At 36.8% G+C, this 23,513-nt stretch overlaps 1 protein-coding gene across 1 annotated transcript; it reads left to right on the top strand.

Moving 5' to 3' along the window:
* The first annotated feature begins 843 nt into the window (after positions 1–843).
* On the top strand, positions 844–21,964 carry LOC129277865 (zinc finger CCCH-type with G patch domain-containing protein-like). Its single transcript, XM_064110026.1, has 13 exons — positions 844–849; positions 2,560–2,662; positions 4,212–4,354; positions 5,238–5,462; positions 7,985–8,085; positions 8,581–8,643; positions 8,969–9,129; positions 13,308–13,554; positions 14,051–14,115; positions 15,300–15,491; positions 16,717–16,829; positions 18,741–18,820; positions 21,165–21,964. Exons 1-13 carry the CDS (start codon positions 844–846, stop codon positions 21,301–21,303), a joined length of 1,638 nt encoding a protein of 545 aa, XP_063966096.1. The 3' UTR covers positions 21,304–21,964.
* The last annotated feature ends 1,549 nt before the right edge of the window (positions 21,965–23,513 follow it).

The following is a 23,513-nucleotide window of genomic DNA, read 5'->3' on the forward strand; positions in this document are numbered from 1 at the left end:
CAAGTATCACTGAACATTCTGTGCGAGTTTCAGGTCACATCATCAAGGTCAAAGGTCAATGAACTTTGGCCAAGTTGGGGGTATTTGTTGAATTACCATCATAACTTTGAAAGTTTATTGGTCTAGTTCATAAAACTTGGATATATGAGTAATCAAGTATCACTGAACATCCTGTGCAAATTTCAGGTCACATGACCAAGGTCAATGAACTTTGGCCATGTTGGGGGTATCTGTTGAATTACCATCATAACTTTGAAAGGTTATGGATCTGATTCATGAAAACTTGGACATAAGAGCAATCAAGTATCACTGAACATCCTGTGCGAGTTTCAGGTCACATGACCAAGGTCAATGGACTTTGGCTATGTTGGGGGTATTTGTTGAATAGCCACCATAACTCTGAAAGTGTATGGATCTAGTTCATAAAACTTGGACAAAAGAGTAATCATGTATCACTGAACATCTCATGCCAGTTTCAGGTAACATGACTTAAGTCAAAGGTCATTTAAGGTCATTGAGCTTTGGCCATTTATTTGAGGTAATTATTAGATTGCTGTCATAACTTTCAAAGGTTATAGATATAGACAAATGAATACCCTCTAGCGATTATTTCAATCCGCAATAATGAACCTATTTAGTATTAGTGTTATAGATATAGTGTATAAAATGTGGATATAGGGGTAATCGAGTTTCACTGACAAGTCTTAGGTCGCATGATCAAGGTCAAATGTCATTTATTGTCGATGAATGTAGTATGGTATCATTATATGAATGGTGTTTTATGTGAATAGTTATTTTATAGTAGTTTTCAAAGTCGGCACTGCTGCTATAATGAATTGTGCGATGCAGGTGAGACCGCCAGAGGCGCTCCACTTTTTATATAATATCAATCTTTCTATTATGATTTATATTTTATATATCTATCCTATCTAACTGTCTATCTATCTATCTAAAAAGCTGGCAGTTGACACAACTAAAAGGTGGCAGTTGACACAACTAAAAGGTGCCACATATCAGGATTGATATTTTTTGTAAGAAAGTATAGAGTAGAGTTTTAGCTTTCTCTTGATATAATATTATCTGTGTCCAAAACATAAAAATAGGAAGAAAATTCTGTTTGAGGCACCTTCTCAGGCCTGAAATTCACTTATTTATCAAAATATTTTATTCAAAAGAACTTACATGTACCAATGTAAAAGTGTAACATTTACTCTTTCCTACATGTATGAAAACATTCAATTTTACTTGAGGAGAAAGTGGTTAGATTCTTTGAGAAACAAAGTCTCACAATTCAGAAGATTTTGCAGGGATATGAATTCAGCCATGAGAGGACTTGGATAAATCTTGCTCATTGAGTATAGGGACCTGCAGACTGACTAAGCCTTCTATATTAAGAGCTTCTTTTAGCTTTAGATCTAGACTAGTACTCAACTAGTCACTAGTACTAAGTGACTAGGTAGGACAACAACAGCTTAATTTGTCATAAAAATACATCAAAATAATCTTCAACACCTTACTAAAATGAAACTTATAACTTCTGAAAAAGTAGCAAAATAGATCATGTCATGTGCCTAAAAATACCTAGACGAAATCGGACCTCAGCTGTATGTCACACGCACGTATCATACTCATCTCTTGTGTAAATGTTGCCTCGCGCTAGCGAAAATTCATAATGCAAGCCTATATCTTTGGCTTCAGTATGCATTGTGTGCTGCACTGCGCTGGCTTTTCATGGCCACACAGGTAAACTTTAACAATTCACATTTCGAAAACGATCAATAAATTTGGATGTTATTTATCAAACGTTGAACCCCTAAAATGAGGAAAGAATGTGGCAAAACTTGTAATGAGCTTTCAAAATCAACAGATTTGAGCTCATTTTGACCGGATTACGTTGGATTTCGATGCTTAATTTGGTATCAAAATCGGGCTGAAATCCAGCCAGTTACGATGCCGCTGCATCCACCACACGGGTGCAATCACGGAGGGGGGAATAGAGGATTCTTCCGCCCTGCCATACTGCATCATGGAAGTGATATCGGCAGCAACGCAGAATGGGGCCAACGCACACATATTACATAGCTCTCTCTCTTAAAGCTGATCCCTCCACTATTTTGGAGATTCCTGGAGTCCTAGGAAAAACAGATTCAGTGTGTGTAATCATACAAGTTTAGGGGCATTATCACAGTGGCATACATCGTTGAGAAAGAAGAGGGGTAATAGAAGTAGGCTATTGTGTATTACCTTTGGTAAACAGTAGTGAATTGGTTTAAGGGTAGCCTGGGTATATTGGTGTGGGTAGGCGTTGCCTGGAATCTAGCTCCTTTGCAATTCATAATATTGCATACATGTATGTCCTTCTTTATCATGTGTGCATAAAAACTGAATGTGCTGGTAATAAGTTGCCCCCCCCCCCTGAGTGGCCTTATAATTATTGTTTTCCACCTAAAATTGACTTGCCGTTGATGGCAAAGTTTCTCACAAAGCCCCCTGAAATGATGAAGTAGTTTAGTGAAATGTAAGATCACCTTTTCTTTTTTCTGTCTTTCTGATGTCCAGCTGAAGCAAATAGAAAGTGTCTTGGAAAGTGGACGCAGTGAGGGTGTGGATGCTCTCCGTCAACTCCAGCAAGATTTGAAGGATATCATTGAGCTAACACAAGGTGAATGATTGAGTTGAATCCTCCACTCCAAACAACAAAAATGTAATTGGGTTTTCAGTGTAAAGAGTCAAAATACAAGGGTAGGGGGTCAACATGAAATATCACTATTTTCTATATATATAATAACAGTATAGGTAATTACAGGTGGATTAGTCCCCGGACTTTGAAACAGAGGGTCGTGGGATCGAATCCCAGCCATGGCGTAATTTCCTTCAGCAAGAAACTGATCCACAATGTGCTGCACTCAACCCAGGTGAGGTAAATGGGTACCGGTAGGAAGTAATTCCTTAAGAAGCTGTGTGCGCTCTGAACGCCTAGCTTAGCCGGGTAATATAGGAGCGCCTTGAGCACCTAACAAGGTGGATATGTGCGCAATATAAATACCCTATATTATTATTATTATTATATTATTATACTATCCATCATAAATTCAGAGTCAGATATAGTCCACAATTTATGCTTTTTAGGATTTACAAGTAATGTGCCTGCCCTCATTATAAGCCCCAATACTCTCGGATCTTGGCTCTATTTAAATTTCTGACTTACGAGGCCTTTATTGTGACAGAGGTTCACAATTATGCAAGTCTTGAATTGAAATGTTTCAGTTTGCAATTAAGCTTATTTGTTTTGGGATATGTGAGAATTGTGATATTTTTTAAATGATCAACATTTCACATTTTGCGGTTGTCTGATGCGCTTCAGGAAATTTTATTTGTAGCCTGAATCTTGTTATGACATGTTGTACAGCTTTGTACAAAGTGTGTTATACCTAGTTGGTGTGAGTTTATAAAATTATGTATTTTATCAACACAACTGTTTGTCAAAAAATGAGAACATGCTTTGGGGTTTCCTGTTCATTTTGCATTTATAAATAAAGTTAAAGGGGAATCCAACTCAAATAAAGTCTTGTTTTTGAGGAAAAAGAAAAATCAGTCAACTTAATAGGTGAAAGTTTGAACAAAATCTGACAAACATTAAGAAAGTTATGAATTTTTTAAAGTTGTAAATATTGGTAATCACTATACCCGTGAAGACTTTAAATTGGCCGCATATGTGATGTCATTGTGATGTAAGGCAAGGACTACTCTTCCATGGACTTCAATACATAAAATGGCTAAAATGTCATTTCTATTTTAGAAGTTTTTCTTCACATTATATTTTTCTTTCATGAGGACATAAAACAAACTTCCTGTGTTATATTTGAATTACTGCCCTAGGGGAATGGTTACTTAGGAGCAACCACAAATCCCTGATAATTAAGTACATGGCACATGGGAAAGTTGTCCTTGCCCCTTGTCATAATTTACTTACCCATTTGCCAATTTGAAATCTACCTAATCATAGGGATATCAATTTCAAAGCAGCCATAACTTTGTTATCGCTTGTCAGATTTCTTTCACTCTTTCACCATTCTGTTTTAGTTTTTTTTCTCCTATCCTACACAACATTTTATGACCAAGGCTGGATTCCCCTTAAATCTATCTCCTGTTAAAATAATACCTAAATTATTTCAATCTAGGATAATCACATTTTAAAATTTTTTCCCTAGGGAGTCTCCTTTCTCTGAGGAAGAGCAATCTATTGAGTTATGTTGATGACATCACAGGCCCTCCACAAGCTGAGGAACAGACAAACAATGAGGCTAAAGATGCCGGTCCACTTGACATGGATGAAGAGTTTGCAGCTTTTCAGGTTAAATATTGTTTGAAGAAAATTATTCTAATTTTTTAAATTTTCCTAGAATCAAATATACTATGAACAGGTACATCTTAGATGAGTTTACTTGGTTCAGCATAAAACACACAAAAATGATACACAAGGTTTGCTGGGCCGAGGGTTATTTTTCCTTAGGATTTTTTGTTTTGTTTTTGTCAAGGGAAATATTTTTCCTTAGGATATTTTTTTTTGTTTTTGTTAAGGGAAATAGCCTATTTAAAGGACATATGAGCCAGCAGCTTTAATAGCCCCACCTCAAGTCTTCAACTATTCATATTTGGCCAGGTTTATTACCCATAATTCAGCATTCTGAGCAGTGCAGTAGTGTAGACCAACTTGAATAATGATAATTTACTACCTAATACATTCATACCACAATAGTTATTTTACCAAGTCGTGAAGCAGGTACCTGTCCTCAATAACAATAGTTATCTCAAAAGGTATATATCAAGACTAACCATTGTAACACACAGCCAATGAGAGATAATACTCAGCATTGCTCAGTTCGCTCCCCCTTTAAAGTAAATTTCAACAAGCCCCCAGGATTTTCCAAGTGAGATCAATACAAAGCATATTTGTTAATGAACAGAAGCAGGGAGAAAAAAACTGATGAACCAAAGATATGTGTTCTAATTCAACTAAAAGGGATGCCCAAAGCCTGATTTGCTTGTGAGTGTGCACTTCCACTGTTAGTAAGGTTTATGGTAATGAACATTAGAATTATTGTCCTGTGGATATGGTGTGGAATAGAAATCTTGTGTAAATTCAATTTAAGCATTATATATGTAACATGCAGTCTATAAACTCTATATTATGTAGTACTTCACATTCCTGAAAGTAATTTCCTTTTTCAATCTAGGCAGAAATTGCAGCAACAAGTACCTCATCGTCCAGTTTACCCGTCAGAACTAAGCAGACACCATACGAAGACGATGATGATGAGGGTGGGAATCAGGATATGAATGAGTATGAAGATATCTCGGGAACCACGTGCAGCATTCTGTACAAACCAGACTGGGGTGCGTACCAGAGACACAATGCTGTGGTTCTCTCCGTAGAGCCATCTTCCCCTGGTGATGATGAGGTACATGTATTATTTCAATCGGTTACAGGGTGCTACATAACTTTTTAGAAGCACTTGCCCAGTCGGGCAAGTGAATTTCTAAATAGTTGGGAAATACTTGCCCGAAAATACATTTCACTTGCCCGAAAAAAATCCTTCAAAATAATGTTTTACCGCTTCAAAAAAAATTACTACGATTTTATATACCATTGCCCTCTTTTTAACGTGAACTATTATTGTACCTTGTAATATTTTTTTTCAAAGTTATTTTACCTCCTATGACTGAAATTGGTGTCAATACACCATTTGATTAATTTTCTCTCTCATATATTTTCATGTGCTTTTGTATATATGACCGTGACACAAAATAAAAAAGGAATCACTGAAAATAAGAAATTACTAAAGAAAAAAGGAAAGGAAGGAAGGAAGCAAGGAAGGAAGAAAGAAAGAAAGAAAGAAAGAGGGAAGATGAATGAATGGGTGAAGGAAAGGATGAAGGAGAGAAAGAAAAAAGGAAAGAAAAGAGATGGAGAAGAAAGAAAGAAAGGAAAGAAAAAAGGTTTCCTTCATTCTTTGAAATTAATGAAGAAAAAGGGAAAGAAAAGAAAGGAAGGGAAAATGCATTAATGGGTGAAAGAAAGAATGGAAAGAAATAAAAAAAAAATGGGGAAAAGAAAGTAAAAGGGAAGAAAGAATGAAGAAAAAAGATTTCCTGCATTTTTTTTAAGAAAGAAAGAAAAGAAAACAAAGAAAGAAAGGGGAAAAACAGGAAGGAAGGAAGGAAGGAAATAGCAAAAAAGGAAAGAAAGAATAAGGAAAAAGAGAAGAAAAGAAGAAAATAAAGAATGAAAGAAAGACAGGATGAAACTTTAGTGGAAGGAAAGAATGAAGTGAAGAGAGAATAAAAAAGAAGAAAATAATGGAAGAAGGAAAAGAAAGAAAGAACAAACAGAAAAAGGAGAGGAAGGGAGAAGGAAGCAAAGAAAAATTAGAGGAAGAAAAAATGAAGAAAGAAGGAGTACATGTAAGAAAACAAAGGAAACAAATAAAAATGAACACAGAGAGAGAGAAAAAAAAAGATCAGGAAAGCAAGCTAGGAAAATTTGAAGATAGATGGAACAAAAAAGGCAAGCGGGAAAGATAGAAGGATAGAAAAAAAAGAAAGAAAGGAAGGTAGCAATTAAGTAAGGATTAAGGAAGGAAGACAAAGAAAGAAAGAGGAAGAAAGCTCAAATTTGAAACAAAACAAAAAATGCAATCATTTAACAAAAATCTTGCTATTTGTTTAAAATATATTTTCAAAATTGTTGGAAAAATTAACGTTTTAGAAATAAATAAAATTTCACAGAGAAACATTGACAAACTTAAAAATCAAATGAATCATCGCGGCATCGTGGACTTGCACGCATCTTTCTTCCCACTACACCGATCACAACACTCAAAACAACGGCTGAAACTAGTTATGAAAACTCAATAACTTGCTCCTCCGATCACATCACCAAATCAGTAATCTGAGAATCCATATAAGTATAACAATTTCCCGCCGTTTTTAGGATTATTTTGTTGGAATAACTATTTTTCATGTGAGCTTGTTCACTTTGATTCGAAGTTTGATCGGGGATAGTACCGATGTGCACAGCAGCATGGAGATCCATGCATGCCTGCCACACAGGCTGGAGGCTGGGCGCACCAGCCACATGTATGTATGCTGACTCTGTGTGTGTGTGTTTTTGTGTGTAGATCCCAAAAAATGTCGCAAACTGGCTTGCAATTTGAATTGAGGGAAGTTGTTAACTTTGTTTTGTCTCTTTCTCTTCTGTATTTTTGAGTGTGAAGTATGGGGAAACTTTGTAAAATGTAATTTCACAGTGAGAATTTTGCTTGCCCGATTCGGGCAAGTAGTTTTTGTCTTTACTTCAAAACACTTGCCCGACTCTAACTTTTACTTGCCCCGGGCAATCGGGCAAGCGCTTATGTCGCACCCTGGGTTATTTTGTACCGTGACTGATTCTTTTCCCAAAATAGTATGCATTATAGCCTTGAATATTTCAAAGGACAGAGTAAAATAATAAAACATCTAAACTGGGCTTCCTAGTACAAGGGGATGCAATCAATGTTAATAAAATCGATTGTATCTTTTGCATTTCAGGGCCCCATCGCATAAAGGTTGCCACTATGGTAACTTTGCCATCCAACTACCATGGTAACGCTGATCAACAGCCAATCAAAATCAATGATTCCATGGTAGATATCATTGCATAACAAAGTTACCATAATTGTAATGTTTATGTAACAGGGCCCTGGGCTCTTTATCTGTAATGATACATTGTTTGTAACATATATTTTTATGTCACCTATTCAATGCAGATATTGGAATTGAAAATTGTGTATATTGCCACCTCTGCCGATGAGCACCACATCAGGCTGTCGACAAAAGAAAATTAAAAGAAATTTCAATTTTTACATGCTCCAGAATCTCATCAAGTTACAGTTGCGACATACTCTTGTTGAAATAAACTGTAAGTCTTTGCCATTCTTTCCAGATCAAGTTGCGTGTTCTGTTCTGCAACCCTACAAACGCCTCGATGAAACCCTGTCCGTACTACTTCAAAGGAGAGTGTCGTTTCTCAGAAGAGGATTGCAAGTACGTTGAATGAAGAATCTATTGCTTTACTTTAGATTTTTTATTTACACTTATGTTTGCTATGATTAATCCTTTTCAGAAATTCAAAATGTTCAAATGTTCAAATTCATTTTCTCGACCTTCTAGTAGCGGTTCCATGACATTTGCTCCTGCGACAATTGCCCCGCTGTAAATTCCACTCCCTAATCGAATGACCAACTTGAACCCTGGATTTAACACAATACCCTACCATAACATAAAACCCTATTTCAACCCCAACCCTAATAAAGCCCAGAAGAATGTCTCGTCACCTCAGTACCCTTGCGTCCTTGCTCAGTTTCTCGTACATTTTGGTTTAGAATGCATGTCTATCCCTCACTGTGACAACAAGTATTTTAGATATAATGGTGATGAATTACATTTCTTTGTTTGAAAGGTGAATTTTAGTGTGTCAAGTTGGGATGGGTGTTTGCCATTCTTGTTCATATCGTGTTTTATTTGTTTTCCTGAATATAGGTTTTCTCATGGTTATATTGTCAATGCATCTGAACTTCAAGCATTCCAAGAAATAGATCTCAGGTAGGTATCTCCTAGAACTCATCTTTGTTTTAAATTCTGTCACTCTCCTCCCTTTCATTTGCTTCTCGTCCTTCTGAGATTTCTTTTCCAATCTCATTCTCTCTCTTCTGTCTTCAATTTCTTCCTTTTTATGTTTCCCATGGCATGTCTTCTCCCATCTCATCTCTTCATCATTGACCACTGAGGTTGCCATCTTAATCTCTTGCGTCTTCTTTTTTTTCACTGCGTTTGGGTCATCAATTCTCCACTTTTTTGTTCATAATTGTTTCTCTTTACATGTCGTTAATAAATCTAACCCCAATCAAATTTGTATCTTTCCTTTCAGCCAGCTGTCAATAGAGGGCAGGTGTCTTGCCAAGTACAGTGATGATATTTGGTATCCCGCCAGTATCACTGACATTGACAAGGACACCAAAAATGTCACTGTTTGCTTTGAATCCTATGGAGACTCAATCACAGTCGGGGCTGAAAATGTGTTACCAATTGGTAAGTTAATACATTTGAATACTAAGTTAATACATTTGAATACTAAGTTAATACATTTGAATACTTAATCCACCTAAAGTAAATGCGTTGAGGTTTTACAACATCGAAGTTTATGCCTTTATGCAGTTGATCGCTCCTTTCATGTAGGAAGGCCCAGATCATATTTTAGTGTCTCGAGACACATCTCGTCTCGAGACAGTGTTTCGTCTCGGTCTTGTTGGAAATGTCTCAAATTTGTAGGCCGAGACACGGAAAACAGCTCAGTTTTTGGACAAGTTATTCCTAGATTCTCACTGCTTTCCAACCGATCTATAACATGAAGTATGCATATCTTTCGTGATTTAAACTCAAGATTTTAGTTACAAATAGGTGTAGAAAGAGAAAAGATTTAGAGTTGGGTACCTTGAGATACAGTCTGTAGATTTATCACTTTTTATGAACAAATGCAGTAGAATGTGTGCTGCTTTTGTGTCACCGTCCTCTCAGATTTTTATCAGAATTGACGGCGCAGACTGAGCTGGTTCGTTGGCTACGAGCAGCTGTGTGTGTTAAGGGGAGCTGGGCCTGGGGTGGCTGCCTACCCGTGGCCCTTACCCCCTATTTCAGTCTTCTCACCCCCTTACAATGGGGCACCCCCTTCCCCCAACCCAGCCTTTCCCGGTATGATTACGAAGATGAATATGATGAAGAATGTGATGATGGTGATTATGATGATGATTGATGATTGGAAGTTTAAATCAGTGGTGATTTAAATCCTGATTTAAAAAAAAATTATTTGAATAAAAACAAGACAAGACAGAGACTTGTTTTCAGAATCACTTGTTGATTTATGCAAATGAAGTGCTTTCATAAATAATAGAACGCAGCTGCGGCATTGTGTAGAAATAACTAGCGTCTCGTATACTGTCTCAGCCAGTATTGTCTAAGTCTTGTCTCGGTTTTGAAGGTAATTGTCTCGGTCTTGTCTCGGCTGATTCTGAAAACAAATGTCTCTGTCTCTTCTCGGCTGAAACTGTCTTGGACCCAACACTGGCCCAGATATGTGTTAGATGTCAGTTCTTTGTTAGGCATGCTTGAAGCAATCTCCAGCTAAAGACATTAGCATGACTGAAATCTTTAAAAAGAGAGGTATCTTCCCGTCTTAGTCAGGATTCATATTGGTAGGATTTTACAGGAAATAGAAAGAAACAAATTGATATTTCTTTGTCAGTGGTAAAAGTTTTCTTTCTTTTTTTGTCAGCAGTAAGAGTTAAAGAAAGCCAGATCATTTTGCATTTTTCTTCATGTAAAAATTGATAATTTTATAAAACATGTACTCAGGATATTTTTCATATTAGCAAAATGAAGAATTTCATATGAATTGTAATAGTCATTGAATATCCATTTATTGATTGATATATTCTATTGATTTCTGTCCGGGCAGAAGTCTATTCATATCACGAGAAGCTTCATGAAAGTTTTGAAGATTGATTAAATTTAATATAAGATTTATGTCATGTGATGTGATTGATAATTATTGGAACTTTTCACTGGCAAAGCTTCTGAAGTCTATGATTATATGAAGGAAAATCTAGAAGTTATGCTTGAGAACATTAGCAAAAGTAATATCAGAAACGAATATAAAGTTTGTATACTTACCAGATATGCACTCCCCTCACTTCGGTATATGCTTACTGTTCATGACATTAATGCCACACATCTTAAATCGCTCGATGTAATATTAGATAAGTATCTTAAATTATGGTTCGGAATACCTCATCGCGGTGCAAATATAGCTGTGGTACACGATCCTGATGGACTGAACATACCTACCATTTCCGACCTCTACCGAATATGCCATTGCCTGGCTTATAGCAGATCCAGGATGAAAGGTGATGAGATCGTCAACCACGCCCTCGACCGCAGACTAGAGAGGGAAAGTGAATGGTCAAGGCAAATGTCCTTCACGGTAGATGCACATGAAACTCACCTTAAAGTATCGGACTCGTTGAATTGGAACCAGGCAAAGACTCATATAAAAAAATCAATTAGAGAAGACTGTAGAGAAAAGTGGATAAAGTTGATCGAACCACTTCTGGTACAGGGAGAATTCATGAAGATAGTTCATATGGAAAATACCGATGTGACATGGAAATCGATTATCTATAATGTACCACAGGGTGTTATGAAATTTATGGTTAATGCAGCAATTGATAGTCTCCCTACAAATAAAAATCTGTACCGTTGGGGGAAAAGAATCTCAGACAAATGTAATCTTTGTAACTCTACTGGTACTTTACACCATGTTCTCAACAATTGCGAAAAGATGCTCGACCGATATACCTGGCGCCATAACAACATAATACACATCATACTAAAAAACATAAAACCCACCACAAGCAATACCAACAGAGTTTATGCAGACATCGAAGGGGAAAGTATCAACGGGGGCACCGTACCACCACACATAATACCAACCCAACAAAAACCTGATATTTGCTACATTGACAACAATAATAAAACCATCACCATCATCGAACTTACTGTACCATTCGAAACAAATATTGAAAACGCACATCAACGTAAACAAGACAGATACGCAGGACTCGTACACGACATCACGGCAACAGGTTGGAAGAGCAATCTCATATGCATCGAAATTGGTTCACGTGGTCTAATAACCCCCCAAAATAAATATAGAATGAAAGAAATACTCAATCTCAGTACCCACTCAGAAAGATATCCTGATTTTAGGGACCAAATAGTCAAGACTGTTCTTTTAAATTCTTACGTAATATTTCAAGGCAGGCGTGAGCCAACATGGCAGATTGACCAATACATGAAAGTATAATAGAATTTTTTTTATAAGTTAAAGTTAAATATATATCTACTGTTCCTTAATTTGCCAATCTGATTATATTAACGCATATTTAAATCTGTCATTCAATCCAACATACCATCATGTTCGTATACAAGTTACGGTAGTATTGTTCCATTTTCTACCCCCCCCCTCCCCTTACTTCTACCCAAACCCAGTCTCTCTCTCTCTTTCCCTCCCTCTCTATCTCCCTCCCCTCCCGATTTCTCTTTATGCTACCTCCCCAGTGCCACGTGTTTGAATCTTTATTGTTACGACCATTTGGATCTACATCCACATATTTTTGCCATTTCATGACAATGTTGTATACTGTACTGATCAGTAAATTATGTATTATTTCGATCTCTCTTCTCCTTCCCTTTACCGCTTTTTCTTCTATTTCTTCCACTCCCTCCCCTTCTCCCCCTCTCTCTTCCTCGATCCCATCTATCTAATGCCTTTTTTTGTTTCTTTCTCTCACTCTTCCCCTCTCTTACTTCTTTTCCCCTCTATTTTTCCATATCTCTCACTATCTCTCTATCTTACTGTGTACCATGTGAATGCATTCATCGTTGTTGAATTTATTTGTATTGTATTTTAGATATTTAATGTTATAATCGTTATATTACTGTATCAAACAGTAATAATAATGTATTATGATCGTAATGTATAATGTACTCTGATTTATGTATCATGTAATGATGTAAATTTAACCTGCCGGCCAACCTGATAGGTTGCCGGGCCTGGTTTTTGTTATGCTTGATCTTTAATAAAGACATGATGTACTACTTAGTCCAAATGCTGAAAACAGAAACAAACAGAAAAGGGAGAAATAGAGGTTATTTCAGCAGTACATGCATATGAAAACGTTAATACATGTAGTATTGTGACTTATCATAATTCTTACATAATATACATGTTAGATTGCCCATCAGCACAATTACTAGCGGTAAATTGCCTATTCGTCTACTGCCAACTCATACACTTACTACATGGTCTAATTTCATGTAATCTCATGCCATTCCGTCCAACATTTCCTCTAACAATCATTTGGTCCATTAACCATTTGGTCCAATCACCACTTCGTCTAATCACCATTTCGTCTCATAATCAGTTGGTCTAATATCGATTTCATTTTCATTCATTTTGTACAATTTAACTCAAATTAGACCAAATGGTATATGGACTTAATGGCCATTGGACCAACTGGTTATTAGACGGAATGGGCAATTGAACAAATTGGCAGTACACGATTTGGAAATAAACCATAGTAGTGGTAATGGTTTGATTCTGAACAAGAAGAACAATGGTTAAGCTCTTGTCTTCTAATGCATGTTTATAGGATCGCAGACAACTTACGATGAGGAGGAGGAAGAGGAAGACGACAACCAGAGCATGGACAGCGATGGCGACATGCCATCAACATCAGCGAGTATGAGTCGTCTTGGGGACAATGAGGAGGAGGAGGAGGATGCGGTACCAGACATTCTGTGGAAACCTTCGGGTCCATCTTGTAAGCTTGGAGAATGGGAGACGCATACCAGGGGCATTGCATCAAAGCTCATGGCTATGATGGGCTATGAGATAGGGTAAGTACAGTGGCGTATCTAGGGGAGCAATGGGGGGAGGGCACTTGCCTAATGGTGCACTAAGTAAACAAAAAAGAAAATTGCAAATTTAATCTAAACAACCAAAGAAGTAGTCACCGCCAATACTCGACAGAAGCTTGATTTGATCATATGTCGCCAGTGATAGATATGTTGGAGAGGGATGGTGTAGTTTTGCACTTGCTCCGCCCTAATTTCCTAGATAAGATTTACATTGCATGTGAATTTACCAAAGATGAAAACCTCAAAACTTTGTCAATTATCCAAAGGAAATGTTGATTTTTTTTTGTTTTAATGTAATACAGTTTGCTAAGCAGCTCCTAAATGTATAAAATCAAAAAAGAAATAGATAAATTCAAAATCAAAACTGATCTTTGAACCCTTTTTATACCTATGCAATGGTACATGTAGCTTTCGAAAAGTATTTAAAAGGGTGTTTTTTTACTCTTCATTGTTTTCCCTTTCTTTTGATACACAGGAAAGGTCTTGGCAAGAATGGAGAAGGGAGAACAGAACCAGTTGAAGCTGTGATTGTACCTGCAGGTAATTGTATTTTCAACTAAGAATGTTCTTACCAATTTGTCAAATCAAAATTTCTTTTAATGAAAATTTAAGGGTTTCAGTTAGGTTTTGAAGGGTTTAACCTTTATTAAACTGGGGGGGGGGGTCAATTTGACCCCCCCTCGACAAATTTCGTCACTACGCCGTCGCGCCAAATTTTTTTACCGCACCGCTCGCTGACTTTTTACTCTCAAGTCTTGCGCATCTTTTGAGACCAAATTTACGACGCCCGGGTACGTGGTTCCGAAATTACGCAACATTTTGCAAGTGAATGTCAGACCCGAAATTGCTCAAAAACGTGATTCTGTGTACAAAGTCAATGCAAATTGTGTTTTTTAACCAAAAATCATAAATGTATGATTATTTTCACTTTTGTTGGTTTTAATGGATTTATTTTATGCTTTTTATGATCGCAAAAGGGTCCCTGAAAAAGTTCATCGGAAAAAACAATAAAAAACAAAGGTTTGAAAAAACAAAGAAATACATAAGAATTTAAAAAACAATAAAATACATAAGAAATTAATCATATTTTTGCAATTTTTTTGTAGATATTTGTTAGAAATGTAATAATTGATACTCCCACCAAAAATTAGCATTCTTCTAGCTAGATAAATTGAGTTAAAGGCAAAAACATACACAAAAACCCAAATTTAGGGCAAATTTCATACGCTTATTTGCATAATTAATTAATAAAAAAATATGAACAATTAATATTTTGAAAATTTTTCTATACAGTCTTGTAGTTTACATCCGGCTCTACGCGTGTGCAAATTTTCGCGGCTATCACGCCATTAGCAGCCAAATACCCCCCCCCCCCCCCCCCCCCCCCGTATATACAGGTCCGAAATAGCCCAGTTAAGATAGGGTTACAGGCAGTATCATTTTTCGATGAGGACGAAAGGGAGGCATTATCATTATATGAAAAAAAATTAAAAATGGTAAACCTAATATTGGATAAAGTTGAAAAGGTGATGTACTTTTAAATGATGGTTAAGTATGAACTATCATAATTTTGTAAATTGTGAAACAAAAAATATAATCGTCATATAGCTTGAATGCTAAGCTATGTATATACCAATAATACCATTGTTTTGTGAAATGCATTGAAAGAAATTATACCCAAACCTAAAATTTGATTGATTCTATATTTGTTTTCTCTCTCTAAGGAAAGTCCTTGGACACTTGCATGAAATTGAGAGAGATGAAGAAACTTGGGATTGTGGGTAAAAAGAAGAAGAAGAGAGGCAAAGGAAAGAATAACAAGAAGAAAAATGGTGGCGGTAACAGCAAGTTGACCAAGTTAAAAAAGCCCAAAGATGTCTTTGAGTTTATCAATACACATCTCGGTGCAAAGAAAAGTAAGTAATCTTTTCATACACTAGTGTAAATGCTTTGCAATGGGCATATTATGTTGATAGATGAAGATTAATATAAGTTTTGGTATTGTTTCATAAAGCTGACTGAAGGTCATGTTTAGGTGCCAACGCACTCATGTTATTTACATTCAATTTCAATTTATTTGCTCATAAAAATCCATACAAAAACACTGCATATACAAAGTATCGTATTCACAAAATAGAAAAACAACAACAACAAATAGAAATAAACATTAGATTGAATATGAGAGGGACAGCAAGAAAGGAACAAGCCTTGTGATTAGCTGACCCTATAACATAATAATTGTAAAAACAAAATCACTAAACTACAACGTAAAGGGGGGGTGCCTATATTGCCTGAATGAAACTTATACAAACAACCTTGATGAATAACTACTTAAAATAAATTGCCTTGATTTTGACTTTAAAACATTTAATGAAATTGATTGCTTGATATCTACAGAATCAGAATTCCAGAGTTGTGGTCCATGAAATAAAATTGAGTTTTTAAAAGATGAGAGTCTTGGGTTAGGTAGATGAAAACTTCTTTGCATTTCTTGTGTTGTATCCATTTACCATATAGAAAATCACAATCAGATGGTAATTTTTACATTTTTGTACATGTTTATTGAAAAAAGTTGATCATGGCTCCTGGGTGATCTGATTGAAATACCACACGAAACTGGGAATTACATGCAATTTTAGTCACGCATAAGAAACGCACTTGTAAAACACCCCCATGGGCATTGATTTAAAATGTAAAAAAAAATGCTTCAAAGTAATTTTGATAGGTTAATTATAATGCAACTACAATAAGAGTTTGTTGGGATTTTTTTTTTTGGGGGGTTATACTTTGAATGTTAGGGAATTTTAATTGCATTATTTTTGCATTGGACCTTTTTAACCGTACTATTCTTATGAAACAATATGAAAAGAAGTTGGTACTCACAACATTTGTTTTCACATTTCCTGCAACAAGTATATCTTTCAACAAGTATATACTTTTCAAGTATATCTATTCATGTTCACTTGATTTTGGTGTATTCACAGAACACATCATGCTCGTATCATTATTTTAATTTTTTGAGATGATACAAATGCCATATGTAAATATATCGCCTTTGATTTTATGAGATCCTTTGTTGAAATTACCAAACCTTCATCTTACATGCATTTACATTTCTTCTTGACCTTTTGACCTTTGCAGTAAAGGTCAACGAACTGTTAGCAGACAATACAGTACTGGTGAAGACCAATCGGGTGCACAGAGAAGAGAGTCAAGGAGAGAGGAAAGCTAATACAAGACAATTGAATGTCCAGGTAAGTTTGGGTTTTCAGTTTGTGTGGTAAGAGATAGGCAGTCAGTATCAAAACAAACGTTGGTCCAAATCTTAGCATCCTTATTCGTAGATTCAATAAATTACAGATTTGCCATGGTTTGCCAGACTGCTTCATGAAAAGTAAGTGTAAGCTGATGAAAATTTATACTTAGACTTGCAATTGATTGTATTTTTGTCTCACCTGCATAGCAGTGTGAGACTATAGGCGTCGCTTTTCCGACGGCGGCGGCATCAACACCAAATCTTAACCTAAGGTTAAGTTTTTGAAATGACAGCATAACTTAGAAAATATATGAACCTAGTTCATGAAACTTGGCCATAAGGTTAATCAAGTATTACTGAACATCCTGCCTGAGTTTCATGTCACATGACCAAGGTCAAAGGTCATTTAGGGTAAATGAACTTAGACCATGTTTGGGGAATCAACATCAAAATCTTAACCTAAGGTTAAGTTTTTGAAATGTCATCAGAAAATATATGGACCTAGTTCATGAAACTTGGACATAAGGTTAATCAAGTATCACTGAACATCCTGCATGAGTTTCACGTCACATGACCAATGTCAAAGGTCATTTAGGGTCAATGAACTTTGGCCGAATTGGGGGTATCTGTTCAATTACCATCATAACTTTGAAAGTTTATGGATCTGATTCATGAAACTTGGACATAAGAGTAATCAAGTATCACTGAACATCCTGTGCAAGTTTCAGGTCACATGATTAAGGTCAAAGGTCATTTAGGGTCAATGAACTTTGGCCAAATTGGGGGTATTTGTTGAATTACCATCATAACTTTGAAAGTATATTGGTCTAGTTCATTAAACTTGGACATAAGAGTAATCAAGTATCACTGAACATCCTGTGTGCATTTCAGGTCACATGACCAAGGTCAAAGGTCAATGAACTTTGGCCGAATTGGGGGTATCTGTTGAATTACCATCATAACTTTGAAAGGTTATGGATCTGATTCATGAAACTTGGACATACATGTAAGAGTAATCAAGTATCACTGAACATCCTGTGCGAGTTTCAGGTCACATGATCAAGCTCAAAGGTCATGTAAGGTCAATGAACTTTGGCCATGTTGGGGGTATTTGTTGAATTACCATCATATCTCTGTAAGTGTATTGGTCTAGTTCATAAAACATGGACATAAGAGTAACCAAGTATCACTGAACATCTTGTGCGAGTTATAGTAGTTTTCAAAGTCAGCACTGCTGCTATATTGAATCGCGTGATGCAGGTGAGACCGCCAGAGGCATTCCACTTGTTCTTTCTTGTTCTTCATAATTATGGTTTGTTTATAATTTGTTTTGTTTGATCAAATTTTTTGTAAGTTACGAGTGACTTTATAAACAATTAATGGGCCACCAGTCGTTTGTAAAGTTGCTTGTAACTTACAAACAGCGTATGAAACACCCACCAGATCAATCACAACTCTTTGTGAGGTGGGGCCCATAACTGTGTTCACACTGTGGCACTTCATATGCCAGTCATTTGTAATTTTTTATTCATTTATTTAAAACGGTTTAATTCAACAAGTGTGTCTATAGCGGCTGAAAAGCCGAATTGCATTACCCTTTACAATTATTTACATAAAAATTCAATCAATATCAAACAAAAAACAACTCAATTTACACAAATTCTACATCATAAATACACTTATAATATCACGATATAAATTAAATGATAAATTGATACTGATAGTACATGCATTTGTTGTAAAATGTTGTTTAAAAAAATTCTAACAGATTAATTATAAATTCACATCTGAATGGCAAGATTCGTTTTTTCTTTCCCGTGCCTTTTGTGATTCCCCCTAGATATTTGGTATTAGACATATTGACTACCGCTTCTCTCCTTTGCTTCCTGTGTGTTTTTGCTTCATATAGCTTCTAAAAACGCAAGAAGAAACAAGAGCGACAGAGAAGAGACTCACCCAGCTTAGACAGTCATTAGTGAGAAATCAAAGGTATTTAGAAATAGTTTAATTAAGATGATCATCTTTTTTATGTTTTGTCACCTTCTCTTTGATTGATCTTAAAGGTTAATTTGACCCTAACAATGATTTTTGTCTCGCCCACCAGAGGTGAAGGCGAGACTTAGGGATCCAAATGTCGTCCGTCGTCCGTCCGTCACAAACCTGTAATGACACATAACTCCACAACCGTAAGTCGCTTTTCAACCAAACTTGGATGGTAGATGGACTTGGGAGACCTGCGTGTTATGCTGCAGTCTGAGGTCACATGGTAAGGTCAAAGGTCATTTTCAGGTCAACGTTAATTGGATGGTAGATAGACTTGGGGGACGTGCATCTTATGCTGCAGTCAGAGGTCACATGGTTAGGTCAAAGGTCATTTCAGGTCAACGTTAAAGTTTACATGCAAGACTCTCTTATGACACCTAACTCCGCAACAGTAAGTCACTTTTCAACCAAAATTGGATGGTAGATAGACTTGGGGGACGTGCATTTTATGCTGCAGTCAGAGGTCACATGGTTAGGTCAAAGGTCATTTCAGGTCAACGTTAAAGTTTACATGCAAGACTCTCTTATGACACCTAACTCCACAACCCTAAGTCGCTTTTTAGCCAAACTTGGATGGTAGATGGACTTGGGGGACCTGCATTTTATGCTGCAGTCTGAGGTCACATGGTAAGGTCAAAGGTCATTTTCAGGTCAACGTTAAAGTTTACATGCAAGACTCTCTTATGACACCTAACTCCGCAACCGTAAGTCGCTTTTCAACCAAACTTCGATGGTAGATGGACTTGCGGTACCTGCATGTTATGCTGCAGTCTGAGGTCACATGGTAAGGTCAAATGTCATTTTCAGGTCAACGTTAAAGTGTACATGCAAGACTCTCTTATGACACCTAACTCCGCAACCGTGAGTCGCTTTTCAACCAAACTTGGATGGTAGATGGACTTGGGGGATCTGCATGTTATGCTGCAGTTGGAGGTCACATGGTAAGGTCAAAGGTCATTTTCAGGTAAACGTTAAAGTTTACCTGCAAGACTCTCTTATGATGCCTAACTCCGCAACCGTAAGTCGCATTTCCACCAAACTTGGATGGTAGATGGACTTGGGGGACCTGCATGTTATGCTGCAGTCGGAGGTCACATGGTAAGGTCAAAGGTCGTTTTCAGGTCAATGTTAAAGTTTACATGCAAGACTCTCTTATGACACCTAACTCCGCAACAGTAAGTCACTTTTCAACCAAACTTGGATGGTAGATAGACTTGGGGGACGTGCATGATATGCTGCAGTCAGAGGTCACATGGTTAGGTCAAAGGTCATTTCAGGTCAACATTAAAGTTTACATGCAAGACTCTCTTATGACACCTAACTCCACAAGCGTAAGTCACTTTTCAATCAAACTTGGATGGTAGATGGACTTGGGGGACCTGCATGTTATGCTGCAGTTGGAGGTCACATGGTTAGGTCAAAGGTCATTTTGAGGTCAACGTTAAAGTTTACATGCAAGACTCTCTTATGACACCTAAGTCCGCAACCGTAAGTTACTTTTCAACAAAACTTGGATGGTAGATGTACTTAGGCGACCTGCATGTTATGGTGTCACATGGTAAGGTCAAAGGTCATTTTCAGGTCAAAATTTACGTGCAAGGCTTCTTATGACAAGTGTTATTCCATCCCAGTCATTTCACAATGAAGTTTCGATATAATTCTCTTCCGTGCCCTCGCAAATCACGATATTTCTGGTTATTTTCATAAGTGGGCGAGACACAAAATTGCTTTTGCCTTGTGTATAAATAAGAGATGAAAAATTTGAGTAAAATATTGGTGAAGGTTTGATGAACATCAGTCTAAAAATAACGGAGGTACAAATTTTGGAAATTTGTATTTTGTGACTTCACGAATGAGCAGTTTTTCTATTAAAAAAAAGGGAATTAATTTTGTGTGTGGGAGATACATCTCTTTGTATGAAAAAAAATAAATTTCTCTTTAATATAATGTTCCATTGAAACAATTGGATTTATGGAATTTATTACATGATATATGGGGGAACTGCTCACATATGACGTCACATGTTTAATAAAATAATTAACAATAATATTTTCTGTTTAATGGCCTCATCTTGCCAACGAAAGGAACCATCCTTATCATAATCTCTTATCACCACATTCCCATGGATCTGCAATCATTTTCACCTTCTATTTCTTTGTATGTTCAGGGATAAGACATTTTTTAATGTTTTATTTCTTTGTATGTTCAGGGATAAGACATTTCTTTCTGTTTATTTCTTTGTTCAAGGATAAGAATTTGTTTATGTTTTAATATTTCATTGTATGATCAGGGATAAGACATCATGTGCGGCTATACAGCTCAAGATCCAAAGAGCGGAGGACTATCTTGCCACCTTGAAATCATCGCAAAGAAAACTAGAAAGACAGAAAACTAGCCGGGATGATCACAAAAAGTTAACAATATTTTGACCAATGCTTCGATGCTGGACAACAATGTACTGCCATCCCCTTTCTAGTGTTTGACTTGAGGAATTTCATCGATCTTGCCACCTTGAAATCATCGCAAAGAAAACTAGAAAGGCAGAAAACCAGCCGGGATGATCACAAAAAGTTAACAATATTTTGACCCATGCATCACTACTGGACAACAATATACCCCTTTCTAGTCTGTTTGACTTGAGGAATTTCATTCATTCGCCTGACCATCAGTGCAGCATGCGTAATGCACATAGAGATGTTGTGGATCAGTGGATATTTCCATGGGCTTTGAACTATAAGGTCAGAGGTTCAAATCTCAGCTTCCTAGTGCAAGACATTAATCTGGATTTACTACTATCCTCCATGGTGCTGTAGGAGTACCCGAAATGATGCAAAACTCATTGTACTTTGCCCAGGATTGTGAGTGCCTCACTTTACAGCTGGCCTGGAATGATTGGTGTACTCACAAAGACTGTTTGAATCTGATGACCGGAATAGATGCACCTTGTATGGATAGGCTATTTATAAGTAAATGGATCATTATTATTGCTATTATGATAAACTTAGCAACTAGGAAACTTACAGCTCTCTGGTCCTCTCTCCGAAGGACTTGATTATTTTCAATATTAAATTATGAGATCATGCTATTTTATATTTGTCTTTACTGAAAATGTTATTTGTTGATGTATTGCATCTTCTTGTTTAACTAGTCATTCATCAATCCAAATAATTATATTTTCATTTATTCATCCGTCCAACCATCCGTCAATCCAGCCTATCATCAGCCATCCATCCTTCAATCCATTCATCCACAATTCATCTTTCTATCCATACATCCATTTATCCTTCCATCCATCCACCTATCCATCTTTATACCATCCATCCAATCATCCATCTTTATACTTTAAATCGTTTTAAACAACTTCCAAGAATGTTCTGTAATCTGATTGGTCCAAATCAGATCACATGATATTTAGCGTATTGCACTATTGCATCAAAAATGCACTATCATGCACTCTTACGTCATACCAAATGTACTATCCTGCACTCTGACGTCAGAGTGCAGGATAGTCCGAGGTCTGGAATTATCTAGAATTTAGATCAAATATAGCATTCGGGGCAACTCAGTAACATGGGGGAGGGGGGGTTGTATTAAACAAACAATGCACGCATTCTTGTGCATAGAGAACCTGAATAATGAACTCTGCTTGATTCGCCAAATGGATATATCGCACTCGGTGCGGTATATCCATTGGATCTTCTCTCACATCGTTCATTATTTGGCCCTGCATGCACGCGCTTACGTGCATTATTTGTATACTATCCGTCCATTTCATATACATTTTAGAAGTGTCTTGTAGACCTATGTAGCATGTGAAGAAAGAGGGTAAAGCAAGTTTAGTGTGGTGTGAGAAAAGTAGAAATTGGATCCACGGGGGATGAAGAGGGTGACACGCTAGTCAAAGATATTTTGTGTGTAAAGATGCTCGAAAAAAATTGGAAGGATGGTAGATCAGGAGGTAAAGTGTGCTGGGGTCGGATGGAATTGGATAAGGAGTTGCTCATACCAGAAAGACAGGATAAGTGTGGGTGATGGATGAGATGTACATAGCTTTGATGGTAGGGCAATGCTGGGTGGATAAAGTTTAGGGAATGTGAATAGCTGTAACACAGGTGAAATTTATTTCAAGATGGAAGGAATGGTATATTAGACTTGTGTGAGATGCTAGATCAGGACAAGACGTGGTATTTGAGAGAAAACACGGTAGGGAATTTAAGAGATAGTACAGTGAGAGTGAAAGCAATGTGTGGTGAAATTTGATAGGAAGTAGATAAATGACTTTATGCAGATGTTCAGTTTAGAAGATGCATTGGACAATTGGAGGAAAGTTGGTATGTGCATGTGCGGAGGTAAGAAGGCTGGCATGCTTTTAATAAGGGTGGCTTTTGACTTTGTGATTGTTGTTTCAGGGAGGAGGGGACGGCCAAAGAAGATATGGAAGAAGTGCAAGAGAAGAGGAGGTTTGGTATGAGGGAATATTTTAAGAAGGGCTTTTGAGTTTGTGATGGTTGCTTTGAAAAGATAAAGTTCAAAAGAAGAGGAGGGTTGCTATGAGAGGATGCACCTGATCCATCAAGTCCCTCCTCACCTCCCCCTGTCTCATATCAGGTTAAGTATAACTGAAAGTCAAATAACTGCC

This window comes from Lytechinus pictus, chromosome 15 (genome assembly GCF_037042905.1).
Source record: "Lytechinus pictus isolate F3 Inbred chromosome 15, Lp3.0, whole genome shotgun sequence".
Lineage (NCBI taxonomy): Eukaryota > Metazoa > Echinodermata > Echinoidea > Temnopleuroida > Toxopneustidae > Lytechinus > Lytechinus pictus.

What these genes read in the sequence shown, in the direction of transcription:
- LOC129277865 (XM_064110026.1), top strand. An exon ending in TTCCAAGAAATAGATCTCAG is followed by an intron (nt 8,644 to 8,968) that starts GTAGGTATCTCC and finishes CTTTCCTTTCAG; the next exon opens with CCAGCTGTCAATAGAGGGCA. An exon ending in TGAAAATGTGTTACCAATTG is followed by an intron (nt 9,130 to 13,307) that starts GTAAGTTAATAC and finishes GCATGTTTATAG; the next exon opens with GATCGCAGACAACTTACGAT.